Below are 20687 nucleotides of genomic sequence, written 5' to 3' on the forward strand. Positions count from 1 at the left end.
AGATAACCTGCCTAAACGTCGCCTTTGACTTGGACACCAACATCGAATACCATACGTTTGCCGACCGCCTCTCATTCTTTCTCCATGCCTGGGACAATATAACCACAGATTCCTGGGTACTAAATATAGTCGCTCTAGGTTATCAGATCGAGTTCGAGACCCTCCCTCCCATCGGTACTGTGAAGATCACGACACCCTCCATCACTCTGAACCAAGAAACCTCCACACTATCGTTCAAAGGAGGAATAGAAAAGGTCACAATTCGAAAACACGAGGGTTTTTTCTCGAGATACTTCACAGTACCGAAGAGGGACGGGGGGCTCAGGCCTATCTTGGACCTCAGAAATTTAAACAAATTCATTCGCCCCCAAAAATTCAAAATGACAACATTGAGCACCATCTTACAACTCCTAAGAAAGAACGTATGGTTCGCGGTCATAGACCTAAAGGACGCGTACTTCCATATTTCTGTCGCAGAGTCGGATCGTCACTTCCTACGATTTGCCATAGGGGAAAAAAATTACCAATTTCGTGTCCTCCCATTCGGACTCAGCACAGCCCCCCGTGTCTTCTAGAAGTGCATGGCGGTCGTCTGCGCACACCTCCGCCTCCTCAACGTCGAGATATACCCATACCTCGACAACTGACTCGTGGTAGCGGATTCCAAGGAACTTCTGTCCCACAACATTCATCGCACCCTAAACCTTCTACAACAACTAGGCCTTTGCGTAAACTACGAAAAATCAACGTTGTACCCTTCACAATCGGTGAAATTCATAGGGGCAAAATTGGACTCGATTGCAGAAAAGGCATACCTGCCCCAAGACAGAGCGAAACAATTAGCCCTCAAAGCCAACAACATAATTACTCGACCATGCACCTCGGCGCACAAAATCCAGCGCCTCTTAGGCCACATGGCGTCGACCGTCTCAGTCATTCAATGGGCAAGGTTTCACATGCGCCCACTACAACTCTGGTTCCTTCAACACTTCAACAAGGACCGCGATCCCAAACACCACCTACTGACTGTCCCATGCACAGTCACCAGCACTCTTCGATGGTGGACAAATATAGAAAACCTTCTAGAAGGAGTCCCCTTTCAACAACCACCTCCATCACATACTCTCACAGCCGATGCATCGATAGCGGGATGGGGAGCCCACTGTGGCCCTCTACAGATACAAGGACAATGGTCGACACAAGAAGCTGTGCACCACATCAACTATCTGGAACTAGAAGCGGTCAGAAAAGCCCTCAAAGCTTTCGAGCCCACCCTGCTAAACCAACACGTTCAGGTGATCACCGACAACACCGCAGTTTTATGGCATATAAACAAGCAGGGAGGAACCAGATCCCCGACGCTCGTGCACCTCACTCTCCGAATACTCCAATGGACAATACCCAGAGGAATACACCGGACAGCGATACATATCGCTGGTACCGACAATGTCCTGGCAGATTCACTCAGCCTCAGGAATTTCCTCCAACACGAATGGCAGCTATCACCCAACTCGATAGCTCATGTCTTCCGCATATGGGGTCACCCAGAAATAGATTTATTCGCCACGGAAGAAAACACCATATGCCCATCGTTCTGCTCGCGAGCAGGAATAGGACAGGCTTCCATGGGAGATGCATTTCTCCACGATGGGAGCGGCAGGTTTTTCTACATCTTCCCTCCATTCCCACTCCAGCACAGAGTCATAACGAAGATCATACGAGACAGGACGAACTGTATCCTAGTCGCGCCGTGGTGGCCCAGACAACCGTGGTTCTCCCCTCTGATACGGCTTGCAGAAGGCCACACTCACCACTTCCCCTTACACCCACAGCTGTTATCGTGCAACCAAGGACAAATCCTCCACCCCGACACACAGAGACTGAGACTCACAGCGTGGAGGATCCATCAACGATGTGACTAGACGACCACATAACTCCACTCGACTTGCCACCAGGAGTTCAGCAGATACTGTCGGCATCGATAAAGAACTCCACCAAGCTGTCATATGCTAGGAAGTGGAAATCCTTCTGCGAATTCGCAACCACACATTCTTTCAACCCAAACCTCTGCTCCACTGTTGACATACTTACCTATTTGCACCATCTATACCAAAGAGGCCTACGATATACATCCATTAGAGTATATCTAGCAGCCATATCCTCTTATCGGGGGGAGACTGAGCGCAGACCACTGTTTTCTACACCCTTAATTAAAAAATTCTTACGCGGCCTCAATAATCTAGTACCACCAGTGAAACCCATTACTCCGGACTGGAGCTTATCGGTAGTTTTGAATGCACTTACCACAAAACCGTTTGAACCTCTAGCCACCATATCTTTGCACCTCCTATCCTGGAAAGTCGCTTTTCTAGTAGCAATAACTTCAGGAAGGAGAGCAAGTGAACTCTCAGCGCTAAGAATCGACCCCCCTTTCACCATCTTCCACAAGGATAAAGTCATCATGAGACCTGATATCTCTTTTCTTGCAAAAACAGTATCAGACTTCCACATCAATCAACCCATAGTCTTACCTACTTTTTTTTCATCCCCATCTACGGAACTGGAAAAGAGACTACATTGCTTGGATGTGCGAAGAGCACTGGCTTTTTATAAAGACAGAACACAAGTATTTCGTACAACCCAAAAACTCTTTATTTCATACAGTGGAAAACAGAAGGGCCTGCCACTGTCCACCCAACGACTTGCTGCATGGATAGTGCATACTGTTAAGCTAGCCTACCGTCTAGTCAAATTACAACCTCCACAAGGAGTTAGAGCACACTCTACTCGAAGTGTATCCACATCGACGGCGTTTAATAGAGGAACTTCGTTGGAGGAAGTTTGTAAAGCTGCGACTTGGTCGCGCCCTCTGACGTTCGTCAGACATTACAGCATCGACACTCGCTCTCGACGGGATTCCTCCTTTGGCAGAGCTGTGTTGTCTGCAGTGCTTCAGTGACACTGACCCTCCACCGGTGAGTACTTAGCTTGGTAATCGCCCATAGTGTGATGCACAGAGACCACGAAGAAGAAATGCAGGTTGCTTACCTGTAACTGTAGTTCTTTGAGTAGTCATCTGTGCAGTCACACAACCCTCCCACCGTCCCCTCTTCGGTGTCATATACTGAAGGGGTATCCCCTCGGTGCCGAGATCAATCGTTTAGTCGGTCGCAAAGGAACTGAGGGGAAGGTGGGAACAGCCGCAGGCATGCGCGGTGGACGGTGAGGGAGGGGTTCCCGCCAAAAATTATAACGGTTCTCAGCTGGAGAAGACTTTCCGAAGCAGAGCTCAGCGCCAGCGCAGAGCCCATAGTGTGACTGCACAGATGACCACTCAAAGAACTACAGTTACAGGTAAGCAACCTGCATTTCTCGTCCTCTCCATTTGATCTTTCCAACAACCCTGTGAGGTAGGCTGGGCTGAGGGTCTGTGACTGGCCCAAAGTCCCCCCAGTGAGCTTCATTGCCAAGTGGGGACTAGAACCCGAATCTCTTGAATCCCAGTCCACAACTCTAACCACTACACCATGCTGACTCTCTTCCTTGGTTCCTGATTGGTTTCTTCCCTATAGGATTTCCTGATGGAAACGTTCATCATGTTTAAGGATCTGATTGGAAAGAACGTCTACGCAAGCGACTGGATGGTCATGAACATGATGCAGAGCAGGTAAAGAGGTTGTTGCCATTGATCCAGGGAGCTTTCTCCAAAGATGGCGGCCACGTCATTTGAAGATTTTTTTATATATATATATATATATATATATATATATATATATATATATTTTACTGCATTTATATCCCCCTTTTTTCCTCGAAGGAACCCAAGGCGGCATACATAATCCTCCTCCTCTCCACTTTATCCTCACAACAACCCTGTGAGGTGGGTTGGGCTGAGAGTCTGTGACTGGCCAAAAGTCACCCAGTGGGTTCCCATGGCTGAGTGGGCACTAGAACCCGGATCTCCCGACTCCCAGTCCAAAACTCTTGCCACTACACCACACTGGCTCTCAGTGTCATACGTGTTTGGTGTAGTACGTGAAGCTATTACTATTACTTCCAAATTATAGAAGCCACGTTAGCCATGCTTGAATTCTACACCTAAACACAAGGATCTTCTTGTGTCTCTTGGCCGTTCCTAGCATCTTTATCCTTCCATCCTTAGCAATTTACTAAATTGTAAACTTCTCTTGACCGCTAACTGGTTTGAACTCTCGGGAACCATCTGCTTCAAGTTGAGCAGAGACCATATTTAAAAATAATGTAAAATAAAATTGGTAACACTGCTTAGGAAAAATAAAATACAAATCATGCCAAACCACTTGCAAACGCACCTGTGGTTTTAGAGGGACGGGAGATAGATCTGAGCCTCCTCCCCCACCCCCACATCCTGTTCTTCTGGCATTTCCTCATCTCTCTCTCCGTTACTTTCCCAGGATTTTCCTTCGAGCCATAAATCAATACACCTCGGTGCTCAACCGTTTCTTTTTGGATCAGGCAAGCTTCGAACTGCAGGTATGTTCTTGTTTGATCACCACTTCATTTATTTCTATACTGCCCAGTTTACAAAGCTCTTTGGGTGGTTCACAAAAATAACAACCCAAAATACATCACAAGAGAAACATAATAGCAAACCTTTAACATAATGGAACTTCTAAACAATTTTAAGCAACTACAATAAAATACCGGGAACCCATAAAACAACTGACATTAAAAGCTCCGTTGTATGACATCAGATGCCTGGGAGTAGAGGACAGTTTTAACTTGGTACCAAAACGATGAGACCAGCGTTGAAATCTTTTGCAAAGCTGCTGTGGCCACACAAGTCAATTACAAATTCAGTTGAAGACAGCTTGAAATGGAAAGGTCTTTACTTTCTCCTTAATACCTGCATGGAAGGAGCTAGGCACACATCAATAGATACAGCGTTCCACCGTATTTGGGCCACCACTAAGCAGGCCCTTCGTCTTGTGCATGCCAACCTAACAGATCTCAGTGGTGGGCACTCAAGAAGGACCCCTGACGTAGATCTTAGTGTACAAGCAGGCTTATATAGGTTCCTTATATGGGATCAAATAGCTTGATCCCAGGTTGTTTCGGACTATAAATGTATTACCAGTATGTTTTTACCTTATCGGTCCTTTGTTCCCCACAGCTGTGGAATAATTACTTCCACTTGGCAGTAGCCTTCCTCACCCACGAATCCCTCCAGCTGGAGACCTTTTCCCAGGCTAAACGGACCAAGATGGTCAAGAAGTAAGTTTTCATGTGAGTTTCCCCCCACCCCACTCCCCTCTATTGGACATCTTTTGCACTTTAACTGCATGCACACTTGGCAATTTTGCTACCATGAATGCTATTACAAATATGAAAGTGGGGGGGACACCTCTAATTGCCTGGTGGACATGAACCCAGAAGCTCTCCCTGATTGTGACTCCCCAGTGCGCGCCTGCCGTGTTTTTTCCAGGCACAGCTCATGCTTTTGCACTTTACTGCAGTTGCCTTTGACTTTTTTACAGATCCGGGATACACCTTTAAACTAGGGCTGTTAAGAAATCTTAATTGATCATATCAGTTTTAATTGATTAAATCTGCATATCATTCATTGCATATGACTACAATAAGGCCCAGTATTGGGCAAAAGGCGGGATACTACTACTACTACTAATAATAATAATAATACAATAAGATAAGCAGAGCTATTCTGTCGGCTCTGCTGAGTGATCAGCTACCTTTGGTTCTGCCTAACCATCACCCAGCCAGCAGCCATTCCATCAGGCTACCTGAGCCATTTCCATCCCAACTGGTCAAACTGTAGCTTTAAGAAATGATGCCTGAGCTTGCTTTTTTCCTCCTCCCTCCCCACCCCTTTTTCCTCATGTGCCATGTCTTTTAGATTATTAGCCTGAGGGCAGAGACAGAATGACTGTCATCAGCCGCTCTGGGAACCTATCAAGCTAATGATAGGTTTAAATAAATAATGATGAAGAAAAACACATGAGGTTGGATCCAGAGTTGGCCCCTCTCTAAACGGAAGGGCTCATTCCATTAACAGAGGGAACTGGCATCCAGCAGAGTTTCCCTGCTGGAGGAAGGAAGTGGTGCAGCATTTTGCTTTGCTTTGCTGATTCTTACTTCCTCCTGCTGCCCCAGTAGTGCCGCTTCATATATTGTTCTGGAGAGCCCCCGACCCTCCGGAGCAATTTGGGGGTGGGTGGATAGGGGACTGTGGGAAGGAGTGGAATTGGTGAAAATAGCCTCCCTCCCCCCTTTTCAGTCCATGGGGGTCATCCCATTTGCAGAGCTGCAGTGTTTCTGTCTTTGCTATTAGAACCTTTGCATGAGTTAGAATAGCCCTTTGGTACAGCAACGTCTTCAGGCAAACTTGCGCAGTTGTCCACAGTGGCCACCTTGTCTACTGGCACAGTGCCTGCTTTGGTGCACTCGTATCGCCCCTGGTGGGAGGGTTCTCACCATTCCATTCCCCTGAGGGGCGTGGCTTACAGCAGGGATTGTGGGGAGGGAGAGGGCAGGCGTATAACCCTGCCCCTTGGCTGACTTGGGCCACAGCTAGACCTAAAGTTTATCCTGGGATCATCCAGGGTTCGCCCCTGCCTGAGCACTGGATCCCCTGTGTGTCACCTAGATGAACAGGTTTGACCCCTGGACGATCCAGGGATACACCTTAGGTTTAGCTATGGCCTAAATCTCTCCTGACCCCAAACTGTATCGACTTCAAAACTTGTGCTGGCTGGGGAAGTTAGCGGCTGAAGATGTTGCTGCAGGCTTCAATTATATGGCCACATTTTCATTCATTCAAACTGATGCATTAAACAAAAATAAACTACCCTGTGGTGCACACCCCAGGGGTCCCTTGGGTGTGCATGCTAAGCTTCAGGTGTCTAGGAGGGGATTTACACTAGTATATGAAACGTTGTTTTCACAGGCATTGAACATTTTATTCTTGAACGATTTAAAATGTAGCTGTTTTTAAAACGTTTACTTACGTTTTCTCTTTCCGTGAGAATGCATTCCTTTTGGCCACACTAAGAAAATACATCTGTTTCTTCTACTTCCCCATCTGCAAATTTCCCCTCCCATTTCCTCTTCTCTCTGCTTCAATTGCCCCTCCTCCGTATTATGTTAGGCAACTGCACCTGCGTTTAGAATTCAAACCGTTTGGGCGGGATTGTATGACTTTCACTTTAGACTAGCCTTCCCCAACCTGGTGCCTTCCTGGTCTTTTGGACCACAACTCCCAGCATTCCTCACCATTGGCTCTGCTAGGTAGGGCTGATGGGAGTTGAAGTCCAAGGCTTCACAGAAAAAAGCAGCTTCAACTTTGGGCGCGGAAATTAAATAAACATCCCCCCCTCGGAATGCGATTGGCTAATTAAGAAGGAAAGGAAAGCTAATTAATACAGCGAAATTGGTCACATCATAACAAATACAACGAGCTATTTCAGAAAAGTTCAAAATAAAAACCGGAGAAAAGACCTCAATAAAACGTCAAAACCTGAACGTCATGTGGCGTAATACTACGAAAGGCACACTTAAAACCGGTAAGACACGTTCTAACTAGACTAGTGTAGATCCCCTCTAGATTTCATTTCCTTGACATTATGGCTCTGATGGACAGTGGTGCTCACACACACACATGGCCTTTTATTTTTATAGATAATTTAACAACAACAAAAAATGTCTCCCAATTTACTCATTTTTAGAAGGGTGTTAATCCATTAGTCTAACTGATTAAAAGGTTGCAGTCCTTCCTTTTAACTCCAACTTCCTAGCTTGGATGACTCACTTCCAGTTCTTCGGTTGTCGATGATGTTTTGTAATCACATATATAAAACACAACAGCGAGCCTTACGGCACTAACTAATTTATTGCGGCACAGCCCTTTTAAGGATGAAGGCCAAAGTAGACGTGACTTCGAGCACCTGATTGGCAACCATGTCAGCTGAAAAAGAAAAATTTAATAGCTAACATAAGTTGGGGTGGGTTTTTCGCATGACTGTGAAAGGGGAAGTACATGCAGAACCTTCCCATGGAGGCCTCCTGTTGACTTTTATTTTCCAATTGATGTGGTTGCTAATGGCATGCTCTGCGTCATGTGTAGTTTGGCCCCTGGACGCCACTTGATCACATGCTTCTGACATGTCTGAGGTTTTCTCCTTCTGCTTTCTTTCCCTTCACCCACCCTTTTAAAAAACCTAATAAGATGGTAAGGCCAGTTTGACAAATGGAACCAGTGTCCTAGAGAGGTAGTGGGCTCTCTTTTGCCAGAACCCTTCAAACGGAGGCTGGACAGCTATCATTTAGTGATGTTGTAGCTTCAGGCTTTCAACGAAGAGCAAGGGGGTGGACTAGAGAGGGGGGGGCTAGCTCAGTGGTAGAGCTAGGGATATACGGATTGCGTAAAATCCATTCCGCCTGTGTTTTGTGGATGGTCAGGTGCCTTTCGTTCCGTCGGCCTCCCATCGACGGAATTGGATTTTTCCATTTCCAAATTTGTGCAAATTGGCCCCAAATGTGCATATCCCCCCCATTTTCACACTTATGAGGAAAATGTACATTTTACCAGGTTTTTTAATTATAATTTTTGCATATTTTTCCACAATTTTTTTTGCAAAATTCCTGAAGATTAGGAAAATGGTCCACAAATCTGCAGATTCCACCCGACAAGGGAAAAGCTGGTCCATGGCTGAATCCATGGGTCAGCTTCATAAAATCCCAATCTCATTTGGTTCCATTGCGGATTTGTGTGACATCCCCAGGTAGAGCACCTGTTTGCATGCCGAAGGTCCCAGGCTTAATCCCCAGCATTTCCAAGTAGGGCTAGGAAAGTGTCTTACCTGTAATCCCAGAGAGCCATCCTCATCAGTGTCAATGGGCTGGAATGGGCTGACTCAGTTTCTGACGTTCCCAGATGACCTACAAGCTCCGTCCACCTGACTCTTTTATTCTATCACAGCATAATAGCGGTGCAGGTTATGAGTAGTTACCCATGAGACTAAGTCCAGTGTTTGTGGTAATCGTGCATTCAGAGGTGCATTTGGTGGGGACCCGAGAGAGGACCTTTTCGGTAGCCAGTCCCAAGGGAAGCCATCTTTGCCCTCTCTTCGATGTCCTTCTGCCAGCAGGCAAAGGCCACTTTGTTTAACAAGGCCTTTAACCTGTAAGTGGGCCTGGCGGATCTGGCAAGTTTGGTACTGCCTTTGATAATAATATTTTTTTCTGTCATTTCTGTTTTATTGCATCTTAATGTATTGTTTTCATCAATTTTGATTGGTTCTGTAAGCCATCTGGAGTGCCTTTCTTGGTAGAAAGGTGGGGCACAAAATAAATAAATACTCGCCGTTGAAAAAGAGTATGAACTTTCTATGGATGTTTAAGCAAAACCATTGAATGCATGTAAATCATCCTCACACACACATGTTGTCTCATCTCTTTTTAGATATGGCGACATGAGGAAGGACATTGGCTTCAAGATAAGGGACATGTGGTACAACCTCGGTAAGTTTCCTGCGTCTGCTAAGGACCTGGAGTAGCAGGTGGGTTGGCGGAGCGTTGTATCCTGAGTACTCAAGGGTATGCTGCATGGGGACAATATCAAGTATGATATGTCGGAAGGAACGCTGGAAGAAACAGGCTCTTTTTTTATGTGAAGGAAAGTGAGAATGTTCTTGGCGGTTCCACATGTTAACCATGAACAACCTACGAAGACAGCCCGTGATTTGTTGTTGGGTTGTGAATTGTGGTTTGTTTGTGCTTAACAAACCGTGGTTTGTTAGCATGGCTGGGTTCACGCTACACAACAGCCCACCATTCAACAACAATCCATACTCACGCAAGCCATGCTTTGGCTTGTTGTGTTGTATGAACCCAGCCTGTAAGTTCCAACAGACCTGACCAATGTCTACCACACTCGAACAAGCCCCTGAATCCTGATGTGTGACTGATGTTCAGGACTTCCACACTGGACGTATAATTGTGGGAAGTGTTGCTAGGAAGCAGAACGTTTTGAAAGCCCCTGCCCTAAGAGAGAGCAGAGAGGGAGAGAGAGAGAGAGGCAGTCCACTGGAACAGAAAGAGAGATCAGTGAAACTGAAGAAGTGAATCCAGTTTCTAAGAGTGCACTTTCCCTAGCATTCTCGCCCCTTCTATGCCATTCCTTCCCCCACTACACTGCATGTAGCGTTTCTATGTCATGGTAGCATTTAATCCCAGCCCTCACTACCACTGCAGGGACTCAGGCAGGTGGGAAGGGAGTGGCCAACAGAAGCGACTCCATTCTACGTTTTTCATATGAAATCCTCGAGGACACAGTCAGAGGTGATTAGTGGGTGAAAAGCAGCTGCTCGAGTGCCCCGGAGATCTCACGAGGCAAACCAGGATGATCAGAGGTCTAGAAACAAAGCCCTATGAAGAGAGACTGAAAGAACTGGGCATGTTTAGCCTGGAGAAGAGAAGATTGAGGGGAGACATGATAGCACTCTTCAAATACTTAAAAGGTTGTCACACAGAGGAGGGCCAGGATCTCTTCTCGATCCTCCCAGAGTGCAGGACACGGAATAACGGGCTCAAGTTAAAGGAAGCCAGATTCCGGCTGGACATCAGGAAAAACTTCCTGACTGTTAGAGCAGTACGACAATGGAATCAGCTACCTAGGGAGGTTGTGGGCTCTCCCACACTAGAGGCCTTCAAGAGGCAGCTGGACAACCATCTGTCAGGGATGCTTTAGGGTGGATTCCTGCATTGAGCAGGGGGTTGGACTCGATGGCCTTGTAGGCCCCTTCCAACTCTGCTATTCTATGATTCTATGATTCTAAGAAGCCGCCTGCTTTCCCTTATTTGGAATCCTGTTCTTCTTCTTTTCAGGGCCTCACAAGATCAAATTCATCCCTTCCATGGTTGGCCCAATCCTGGAGGTGACCTTGACTCCGGAGCCCGAACTGCGAAAGGCGACCATCCCCATCTTTTTCGACATGATGCAGTGCGAATTCAACTTCAGCGGGAGCAGGAACTTCCATATGGTATGGGAACAGCTGTGGGGGTCGTGGTGGAAGCCGGCGAGAGAGCCAGTGTGGCGTAGTGGCTAGAGTGTTGGACTGAGAGTCAGGAGATCCGGGTTCTAGTCCCCACTCGGCCATGGAAACTCCCGGGGTGACTTTGGGCCAGCCACAGACTCTCGGCCCAGCCTACCTCACAGGGTTGTTGTTGTGAGGATAGAATGGAGAGGGAGAAGGATTATGTATGCCACCTTGGGTTCCTTGGAGGAAAAAAGGTGGGATATAAATGTAATGAATAAATAATAATAAATAGTGCACTTACAGGGTGAGGCAGGAAGAGGAGGCAGCAATGAGATTTGAGAATTGGAGAGGTGTGGCTATTTAAAGCAGAACTACTGGAACAGAGAGCAGTATTGACAAAAGAGCATCCAAACAGTTGACACACCAGAAAGCAGGGATGGGCAACTTCAAGGGCCACTTACAGCCCCCACCCCGGTGCTGCATCCCTGTTACCGTGCATCACGGTATTTTGGTGGCAGCAAAGCTATCGGCAGCTTTGAACCAGACTTGGCTGTTCTTGGCCACCGTTGCTGAATTTCAGCAACAAAGAGCCGGTGGTTTTGCCACCACTGCCGGCCACACACAAATCCACCCCGCTGTAGATCCTGGGAAACGTTCCAGCTTACATTCCCAGAGTCTGGCCCAGTTCAGACAATCCCCTGTCCTAAATTGTGGTCTAAGGGCAAAGTTTCTCAAACTGTGGTCCGTGAACAGAAGGTCCTGGGTTCAATCTGCAGGTAGGGCTGGAAAAATTCCTGCTTGAAACCCTAGAGAGCTGCTGCCGGCCTGTGTTGACAGTACAGGGCTAGATGGACCAAGGGTCCGACTCCTATGCATGCTTGGTGTTGTGCTGGGTTGACTTCATAGCTTCATGGTCCTTCCATATTTTTGAAACATATTTTCGGGGGTTTTCTGTGTCTTCCTCCCCGCCGCGCCCCCGGTCTTTAACTTGTAGTTCGAAGACGAGCTGATCACCAAGCTGGATCAGGAAGTGGAAGGTGGTCGAGGTGATGAGCAGTACAAGGTTCTGCTGGAGAAACTGTAAGTGTGTGAGTGTTCCTGATTGCCTTTCTAGAAACTCCTTTCTTACCTCCCCCTGTTTGGTTTTGCAAGCAGTAGGGCAGCTTGCAGATCTGCAGTTAAGTTAGCATGGCATTTTATGTTTACTGTGCATTTTGGGGTTTGTTTTTAACCTTTTTGTACTAGGTCTCATCTCTCACGCCGAGTCCTTGGGAAAGGAAGACATTGGAAATCAAATAAAGATCAATGGGTCGGATCCAAATGTTGCATTGGTGGAAGGTTGATTGTAAAATGGGGGCTTTCCTTCCCCTGCCTCCCCACTGCACCCTTCTGCCTGTGAAGCTTTAGATCTAGCCCAATTTAGGTCCCATTCAGAAGACACCTTAAACCACGGCTTTAACCACAGTGAATAAGACTTTTTGCCTTACTCACCGTGGCTAAAGCCATGGTTTAAGATGTCTTCTGAACACAGCCCAGCTTTCTGGCTTAACCACCGTGGTTAAAGTCATGGTTTAAGGTGTCTTCTGAACAGGGCCATAATGTTTTAAAAGCGAGGAAAATCTGTATCAGTAGCTGCAAATTTATGATTATGATTACCCATCATTAATTGGGGTAGGTGGAGTACAGGAAAACAAACAAACAAACAAGGGGGCAGTGTAGTGTAGTGGTTAGAGTGTTGGACTGCGACTCAGGAGATCTGGGTTCTAGTCCCCACTTGGCCGTGAAGCTCACTGGGAGACTTTGGCCCAGTCACTGACTTTCAGCCTAACCTACTTCACTGGGCTGTTGTGAGGATAAAACAGAGAGGAAGAGAACCATGTCAGCCACCTTGGATTCCTTGAAAGAGGGGGAGAAAGGTGAGATATAAGTATGATAATAAACAAGTAAGACATCATTCCAAACTTCTCTTTTCTTCCCATCTCCTCTTTTCTTGGGTCTTCCCATGCCCGTGCCTGTAGCCTGCTGGAGCATTGTCGGAAACACAAATACCTCTCAAGCTCAGGAGAAGTGTTTGCCCTGTTGGTTAGCAGCCTGTTGGAAAACCTCTTGGACTACCGAGCCATCATGCATGATGGGAGCAAAGAAAACCGCATGAGCTGCACTGTCAACGTGCTGGTATGGGCAGAGGAGGCAAAGCAAAATGTTGCGAGCAAAATTAGGATGGAGTTACCGTTAAATAAACTGTAATAAAATTTGACAAAATAACTGATCTATAATACAAAGTATAAAAAAGTAATTATAAAACATAATAATTATATAGCAAACCGTATAAAATTATACCAAAATGGCAACTAGGCAGTCCACAAACATGGTGATGGAACTTATTTCTATTCACCATATAGGAGGCTGCACTAATGCATATTTTATTTATTTATTTATTTATTTATTACATTTCTATACCGCCCAATAGCCGAAGCTCTCTGGGCGGTTCACAAAAATTAAAACCATTCAAAGTATAAAACAACAGTATAAAACCATAATATAAAATACAATATAAAAGCTACCCATCCCAGGTGTGTTTCCACCCCAAGGGTCTTTCACCACAGTTTTTTACAAGTAATTTGGGGACTTTGTTTTTTTAAATAATAAAATAAGTAAATAGACATTTGTGCAAATCATGCCTGCAATTTGGAGAAATATTGGGGAAATTTACCAGTTGTCCTGACTCTCTGTTGACCGAGTCCAGCCGGCTGGCAGAAGACGGAATGGAGTCGGGTGTGTGTGTGTGTGTGAGCTGACAGAAGCTCATTAAGATCCACCCACCAACCAGTTCCCTCTGAGATTCCTGGGCCTGGCTGGCTGACACCCTGAGCAGGAGCTCCCCTATTGGGAAGTGGGAATATTTTGCAGAGTTTTGTTTCCCGTACCATTCTTAATTTCCAAAATGCCTTCTCATTTTTTGCTGACCCTCACAATGCCCACGCAAGACAGCTCAGAATTCTTCCCCTTTTGCAGGTTGGGGGCTGAGATAAAAAAATAATGACTTCCACCCACACGCCTAGTGAGTTTACGCAAGGCTTCCACCCTCCCACCGTGCCCTCCACTAAACAAAGCTGGCTGGGGTGGGAGTTTCATAGTAGTAATTTATGCCACACATTGAATCTAAAGACTGCTTTATAAGCTCTTTGTTGTGTTCATGTTGAGCCCCAACCCTGTAAAGAAAGGCACGAACCATGACTTAGCATGTTGTGTGAACCATTCCTAACCATGGTGGCTACATAACCATGATTTAAATGCACTCACTAACTATTTGCTGTAAAAAGGTTAGCTGCATAACTATGGCTTAGTGTGTTGCCTGAACAGACCCATAGTGAGTTAGATTATCTGGGGTGGTAGCTAGCAATTTTCCCACAAGCAGGGTGTCATCAGCAAGTACTATCCATTGCCCCACAGGGAAAAACATATTGTAGAATATTATTTTGGCTCAGTTTAAACATCATTGCAAACCATGATTATGGAAGTTTAACTGTGGTTTGGTGATATCTGCATTGGTAAACCATGGTTTGCAGTAGGCTGGCAACCCAGAATCAGAAATGATTATTTGAATGCAGGTTTACAAATCATGCCTTATGCTAACCTTCTCGTTTGACATCTGGATTGGCAAATTGGAGGTAGAGCAAAAGCCGTGGTTATAGAGGCCACCACCTTTAGAGACAGCAGTGGTGAATCGACAGAAAAGGAAAACAGACAAGTGGCACTGTAAACTATGGTTTGCAGGTACATTTGGAAGTTCAAACCATGGTTTAGGTTCTGACTATGGATTGCATAACCCAAATTTGGTGTGATGTCTGAATTGAGCCATATTCTGTATATATTTCTTTTCCATTATTTTTATCTGTGGTGTATCCTGATTATTCAGAATACTATTTTTCCCACTTTGGCAGAATTTTTACAAAGAAAAGAAGAGGGAGGATATATACATCAGGTAAGCCATGGAACTGTTACCTTCACTGTTGTTGGGGTGGGATGATGCTGTCTTAGTTCAACCGATATTTGAGTTTCTCCTCTGCTTCCAATTCCATGATCATCTCTGTGTATTGTCCTGCTAGATACTTGTATAAACTCCGAGATCTGCACACAGGCTCCGAAAACTACACTGAGGCAGCATACACACTTCTCCTTCATGCTGAATTACTCCAGGTGAGTGTTTTGAGGTCTTCAAGGGCAGCTCCATGTAGAACACATTGCAGTAGCCAAGCCTGGAAGTTGCTAGGGCATGGTTGTTAGTCCAACCATCTGTCAGGTATGCTTTAGGGTGGATTCCTGCATTGAGCAGGGGGTTGGACTCAGTGGCCTTATAGGCCCCTTCCAACTCTACTATTCTATGATTCTATGAGTAACTGTGGCCAGGCTACCTGTGGCCAGGAAGGGGTTACAGTTGGCACATCAACTAAGCCAGTGAAAGGTCTATCATTTCACCTATGCCACTTTGGTGCCCAAATTAAGGGTGGCATCTGTAAGCACTCCCAAATTGCACAACTGTTTATTTATATTTATTTATTTATTTAAGCATTTTTATGCCGCCATTCAGCCAAAAAAGGCTCTCATGGCGGCTTACAAAAGTATTTCTTGACAGTCCCTGCCCACAGGCTTACAATCTAAAAGACATGACACAAAAGGAAAGGGGATTGGGAGGGAGGAGGAGGAGGGGGGAAAGGAAAGCAAATTCAGGCACTACAATCTTAGTTGGAAAGTTCAGCAGTTACAGTTGACAGCAGGAGGGAGGGGGCTCTGAGCTGGAGCTGGACCCAGGCACGGTAGAGAGGTGCCTGGCTGCTGCTTCCTCCCTCATGGTGGCCTCTGCAGAGACAGTTGACAGCAGGAGGGAGGGGGCTCTGAGCTGGAGCTGGACCCAGGCACGGTAGAGAGGTGCCTGGCTGCTGCTTCCTCCCTCATGGTGGCCTCTGCAGAGACAGTTGACAGCAGGAGGGAGGGGGCTCTGAGCTGGAGCTGGACCCAGGCACGGTAGAGAGGTGCCTGGCTGCTGCTTCCTCCCTCATGGTGGCCTCTGCAGAGACAGTTGACAGCAGGAGGGAGGGGGCTCTGAGCTGGAGCTGGACCCAGGCACGGTGGAGAGGTGCCTGGCTGCTGCTTCCTCCCTCACTGATGGCCTCTGCAGTTACAGTTGGTAGCAGGAGGGAGGGGGCTCTCAGCTGGAGCTGGACCCAGGCACGGTGGAGAGGTGCCTGGCTGCTGCTTCCTCCCTCACTGATGGCCTCTGCAGAGACAGTTGGTAGCAGGAGGGAGGGGGCTCAAGAGAGACCATAACCCCTGACTTCTCAGTCAGGTGACTTCCTCCCAACAGCACTTCCTCTTTGTCTGGTTTATGTGGTGTGACATCTTGTAATCTGTTTGAATTTGGGCGGGTCAGGGGGATATCTTGGTTGTTTTTAAATCGGCTGCTTGTCCCCAAGCTCTTAGTCTATAGTTGCCGAAGGTCCCTCACTCCCCTAGCAGATGTTTGAGGCTCTAAGCCCCTGGGCTAGATTCCATTGCAGAGAAGCCCTCCGGAGCCACATTCCAGTGGTGGATGGCACCAAAGGCAAAAGGGGTGGGGTCTAAAAGACCAGCATATTTTAGCTTAAATTCCTTACTACCCATAAGTGAGACATTTCAACGTTTCAAAATGGGAGGGGGAACTGCGCAGAAGCCATTAAACTGCCCAATAATTGGTGGTCGGCAAAAGGGGGTGGGGCCATGGGAACAGGACGGATTTGGCCCAGGGGCTTGAGGTTCTCACCCCCGTTGTGAACTGAGTTGCTGTCCTTTTCTATTCTTGCTAACTATCAGCCAAGGGATGGGCTTTGTGCACCCTCTAGGGCTGCGTCTCTACTTTACGTGCTTAGTTGAGCTCTTAGACCAGGCTTCCCCAACCCGGAGCAAAAGTAGCACAGCACAGAAGACTTCTTGACACAGCTGCTTCAGTGTATTCTAACTTTGGGAAAATCCCATATGTATTATAGCACCCACCTTGCGTAATGCACAAAAGCCAGAAAACCATGTGGATAGGAAGAGTATTTTGTGTCCTTCTTAACTCCCTGGTTGTCCTTTCTCCTAGTGGTCCGATAATCCGTGCGCGCCGCACTTGCTTCAGAGGGACAGCTACTATGTCTATTCGCAACAGGAACTCAAGGAGAAACTCTACCAAGAAATCATTGCTTTCTTTGACAAAGGCAAAGTGAGTGTTTGGGCCACTCTTACCGATTGATACAGGAGGAAGCGGTCTCTTAGATCGGGGTAGGCAGCACTTGTTGCTGCTATTGTTAAATAACTGGGAGTCAGAGAACCTTCCCTGATCTAACGGAAATCACCCAAAGATCTAGCAATTGATGCCGATCTACCTTCCGCCTACCTCTATCTTAGAGACAATTCAGGGCTTTAAAGATGAACATCAACCCTTTGAATTGTGCCTGGAAAGAAAGACAGAGTTAATGGCAATAATAATAATAATAATAATAATAATAATAATAATAATAATAATAATAATATAATGATGTCTCATCTTTATGATGAGGAATTGTACCTGTTTTGATTTTTCTTTTTCTTATTTAATGTGTAAAATCATTTTTATTCTTAAAATTTAAAAACGTCAAGGACTTCTCGATACAGCTGCTTCAGTGTTTTCTAACTTTGGGAGAATCCCATATGTACTAAAGCTCCCACCTTGTGTAATGCACAAAAGCCAGAAAACCATGTGGATAGGAAGACATTTTTCTTCCTCTCTCAAAATACTAGAACACGAGGTCATCCCATGAAGCTCGTGAGATTCAGGACAGATAAAAGGAAGTCCTGCTTCACACAGCACAGAGTTAAACCATGGAATTCACTGCCATAAGATGTTGTGACGGTCACCAAGTTGGATGGCTTTAAAAGGGGGTTGGATAAATTCCTGGAGGAGAAGGCTATCCATGGCTACTAGCCCTGATGCTTATGTGCTACCTCCAGTATCTGAGGCAGTAAGCCTGTGTGCACCAGTTGTGGGGGAACATGGGTGGGAGGGGTGCTGTTGCACTGTGTCCTGCTTTGTTGATTCCTGGACGACAGCTGGTTGGCCACTATGTAAACAGACTGCTGGATCCTCAGTCTGATCCAGCATCAGAGCACTTCTTATGTTCTTACATTCTTAACCAGCAAACAATTTGTGGTTAAGGGGAATAGGGTAGAGCCTGAGGGTGGAGCGTGGCTATCTGGGCAACCGCAAAGGGTCAGTTTTGGCCCCTGGGCTCCTTCAGTCACTCCCAATAAATGTTTGGTCCATTTTGTTTCACATTTTATGTTATCGGCAGATGTGGGAGAAAGCTATCCAGCTAAGCAAAGAACTGGCTGACATGTACGAGAACAAAGTCTTCGATTACGAGGGGCTCAGCAACCTCTTGGTAAGATTGCTGGATGTTTAATCACTTGCTGGGTTGAGAGGGCTGTTTCAATTAACCGCAGTTTGCGTCATCCAGAACCCTGAACTGTGGTTAAGGTTATCTGTCATTTATATAAACAAGCCATCTTCATAAACCATGGTTTGAAGTTTGCTTGTTTCCAACAAACCATAGTTAAGATTAACCGCTGATTGTCTGGTTAGGAAAGCTGCAGTTAATCTAAACCAGAAGGGGGAGCGTCTGTACTATTCCTCACATTCACTCCAGAGTGGGGGGCATGGAAGACCAAGGCTTGCTGCATCTCGTTCTCATCACACTACTAAACTATGATTTGGGGCCCAAACAGATATTACTTGAAATCTGTATCTAGCAGTTATGTCTCCCCCCCCTTTTTACTCTAGAAAAGACACCCGGGGGGGAGGGCAGAATCTGGACCTTAGTGTGTGGGTTAAGGGAGGCTTTTAAGATCTGGGGGGGTTTCCTGTGCCTGCTCTTGAGTAAAAAATGAGGTGGGGAAGATGTAGCTGTCAGGCATAGATTTCTAGTGATGTCCATTTGGGCTCTTAGCATGGAGTTTGAAAACACTGTGTGGGCTTCTGCCTTAAAAACACGACATTCAACCACATGCTTTTCCCCTATTGGGTGAAGGTAAATAAATATATGTACCCTGTTCCCCACCCCTTTCTTCTTTTGAATGTGCACGCACAGAAAAAACGGGCCACATTTTATGAGAACATCATGAAAGCGATGAGACCTCAGCCAGAGTACTTTGCCGTCGGGTATTTTGGACATGGATTTCCCTCCTTTCTCCGGGTAAGGATGATAGAAAGGTCCTGATGGCAGCCCATAATAATTCTTGGACATGTAGAAAATCTGTATCAGCAGCTGCAAACATGTGATTATGATTAGCCTCCATCATTAGTTGGGGGCGGCGGAGTACAGGAGAAAAACCAAGAGAGCCCATGTGGTGTAGTGGTTAGAGTGTTGGACTGGGTTTCGAGAGATCCGAGTTCTAGTCCCCACTCAGCCATCAAGCTCACTGGGCAACTTCGGGCCTGTCACCGACTCTCAGCCTAACCTACCTCACAGGGTTGTTGGGAGGATAAAATGGAAAGGAGGAGGATCATGTTAGCCACCTTTGGTTTCTTGCAAGTGGAAAAAATGTAGGATATTAATGTAATAAATAAATAAAAACAAATTCTCGGCTGTAAAAGCCAAACAAAACAGACAGCTGCAAGGTTTAATTCCCTATATATTTGTGTCCCCGATGTATTTTGAGAGACTTCTCATCTTCAAGGACTATTCAATTCATCTAAATGATTCTTGGAACTCTCTCTCTCTCTCCTTCTAGCTTGCTATTGGAAGGCTCTCAGAATCCATGCAGCCTCCTTCCTCACTCATTTTTTTATATATATATGTGTGTGTGTGTGTGTGTCCTTCCTCTTTATTATAGCAACCTGTTCTATAGCCCAAAATCTATTGGAAGGATTGGGGGACCCTTTGGAGCGGTTTTGGAGAGTGCAGAGAGGGAGGAGAGGATAAGAAAGCCTCGTTCCACATAGTGGGAAATTAAGCCAAAAGCCTCCCTTCATTTCTATCGTAATTGGGGGTGGCAGGAGGGACTAGAACTATAGGAGGATATAAATTAGAATTTTAAGAAGCCTGAATAAAGAGAATTTGACTCAGAACCACCACCACCCTTTAATTAATTTTACCTGTATAAAGTGCTGGTATTACAAATAGCTAGATTATGTTTGTGCCTCATTTTGGTGGAGTGTCAAGACAGCCCACTTCTCAATTTAGCGTCATGATCTTGTCCCGCCTGAAATGCTGGGGATATAAACCATCAGAGAGCTTCAGCTATGGAGTGGCGTAGAGGCCTACGCAATACATCCACACCAACATCCAGAAAGAAGTCACACTTAAAATACGTTCATTAGTCAGGAAATTTCTGGATCAGTAAAAGACAGCATGACTTGGCAAAGCCCGTCATGTCCATCTAGAAAGACCAACGGGTTTCGGACCCTAAGGTCCTTCCTCTAGAAAGAATATAATATTTACAAAGACAAAAGTTCATCATTGTCTATCACAATAAATTGTTCAGTATACATCAACATGTTAGAAATTATTGTAAATGGTTACAAATAAATAAACTTTTTTAAAAAAAAACTTTTTAAAAACATGATAGTAAGAGTCTCAAAACATAATGATTATTTCTGCA

General features: G+C 45.9%; 2 protein-coding genes across 2 annotated transcripts in view; one reads left to right on the forward strand and one right to left on the reverse strand.

The window, feature by feature from the left end:
• Positions 1 to 20687, forward strand: part of DOCK5 (dedicator of cytokinesis 5) — a 175900-nt gene that overhangs the window by 132814 nt on the left and 22399 nt on the right. The window contains exons 29-40 of the mRNA XM_063139247.1: positions 3573 to 3667; positions 4434 to 4512; positions 5153 to 5253; positions 9458 to 9516; positions 10882 to 11036; positions 12028 to 12113; positions 13052 to 13208; positions 14978 to 15018; positions 15143 to 15233; positions 17152 to 17271; positions 18380 to 18469; positions 19175 to 19279. Coding sequence (XP_062995317.1) covers positions 3573 to 3667; positions 4434 to 4512; positions 5153 to 5253; positions 9458 to 9516; positions 10882 to 11036; positions 12028 to 12113; positions 13052 to 13208; positions 14978 to 15018; positions 15143 to 15233; positions 17152 to 17271; positions 18380 to 18469; positions 19175 to 19279 — 1179 coding nt within the window. The remainder of the gene's footprint in view (positions 1 to 3572; positions 3668 to 4433; positions 4513 to 5152; positions 5254 to 9457; positions 9517 to 10881; positions 11037 to 12027; positions 12114 to 13051; positions 13209 to 14977; positions 15019 to 15142; positions 15234 to 17151; positions 17272 to 18379; positions 18470 to 19174; positions 19280 to 20687) is intronic.
• The window catches only part of KCTD9 (potassium channel tetramerization domain containing 9), a 145157-nt gene that overhangs the window by 47940 nt on the left and 76530 nt on the right, over positions 1 to 20687 (reverse strand). The window lies entirely within an intron of this gene.

This window comes from Elgaria multicarinata, chromosome 12 (genome assembly GCF_023053635.1).
Source record: "Elgaria multicarinata webbii isolate HBS135686 ecotype San Diego chromosome 12, rElgMul1.1.pri, whole genome shotgun sequence".
Lineage (NCBI taxonomy): Eukaryota > Metazoa > Chordata > Lepidosauria > Squamata > Anguidae > Elgaria > Elgaria multicarinata.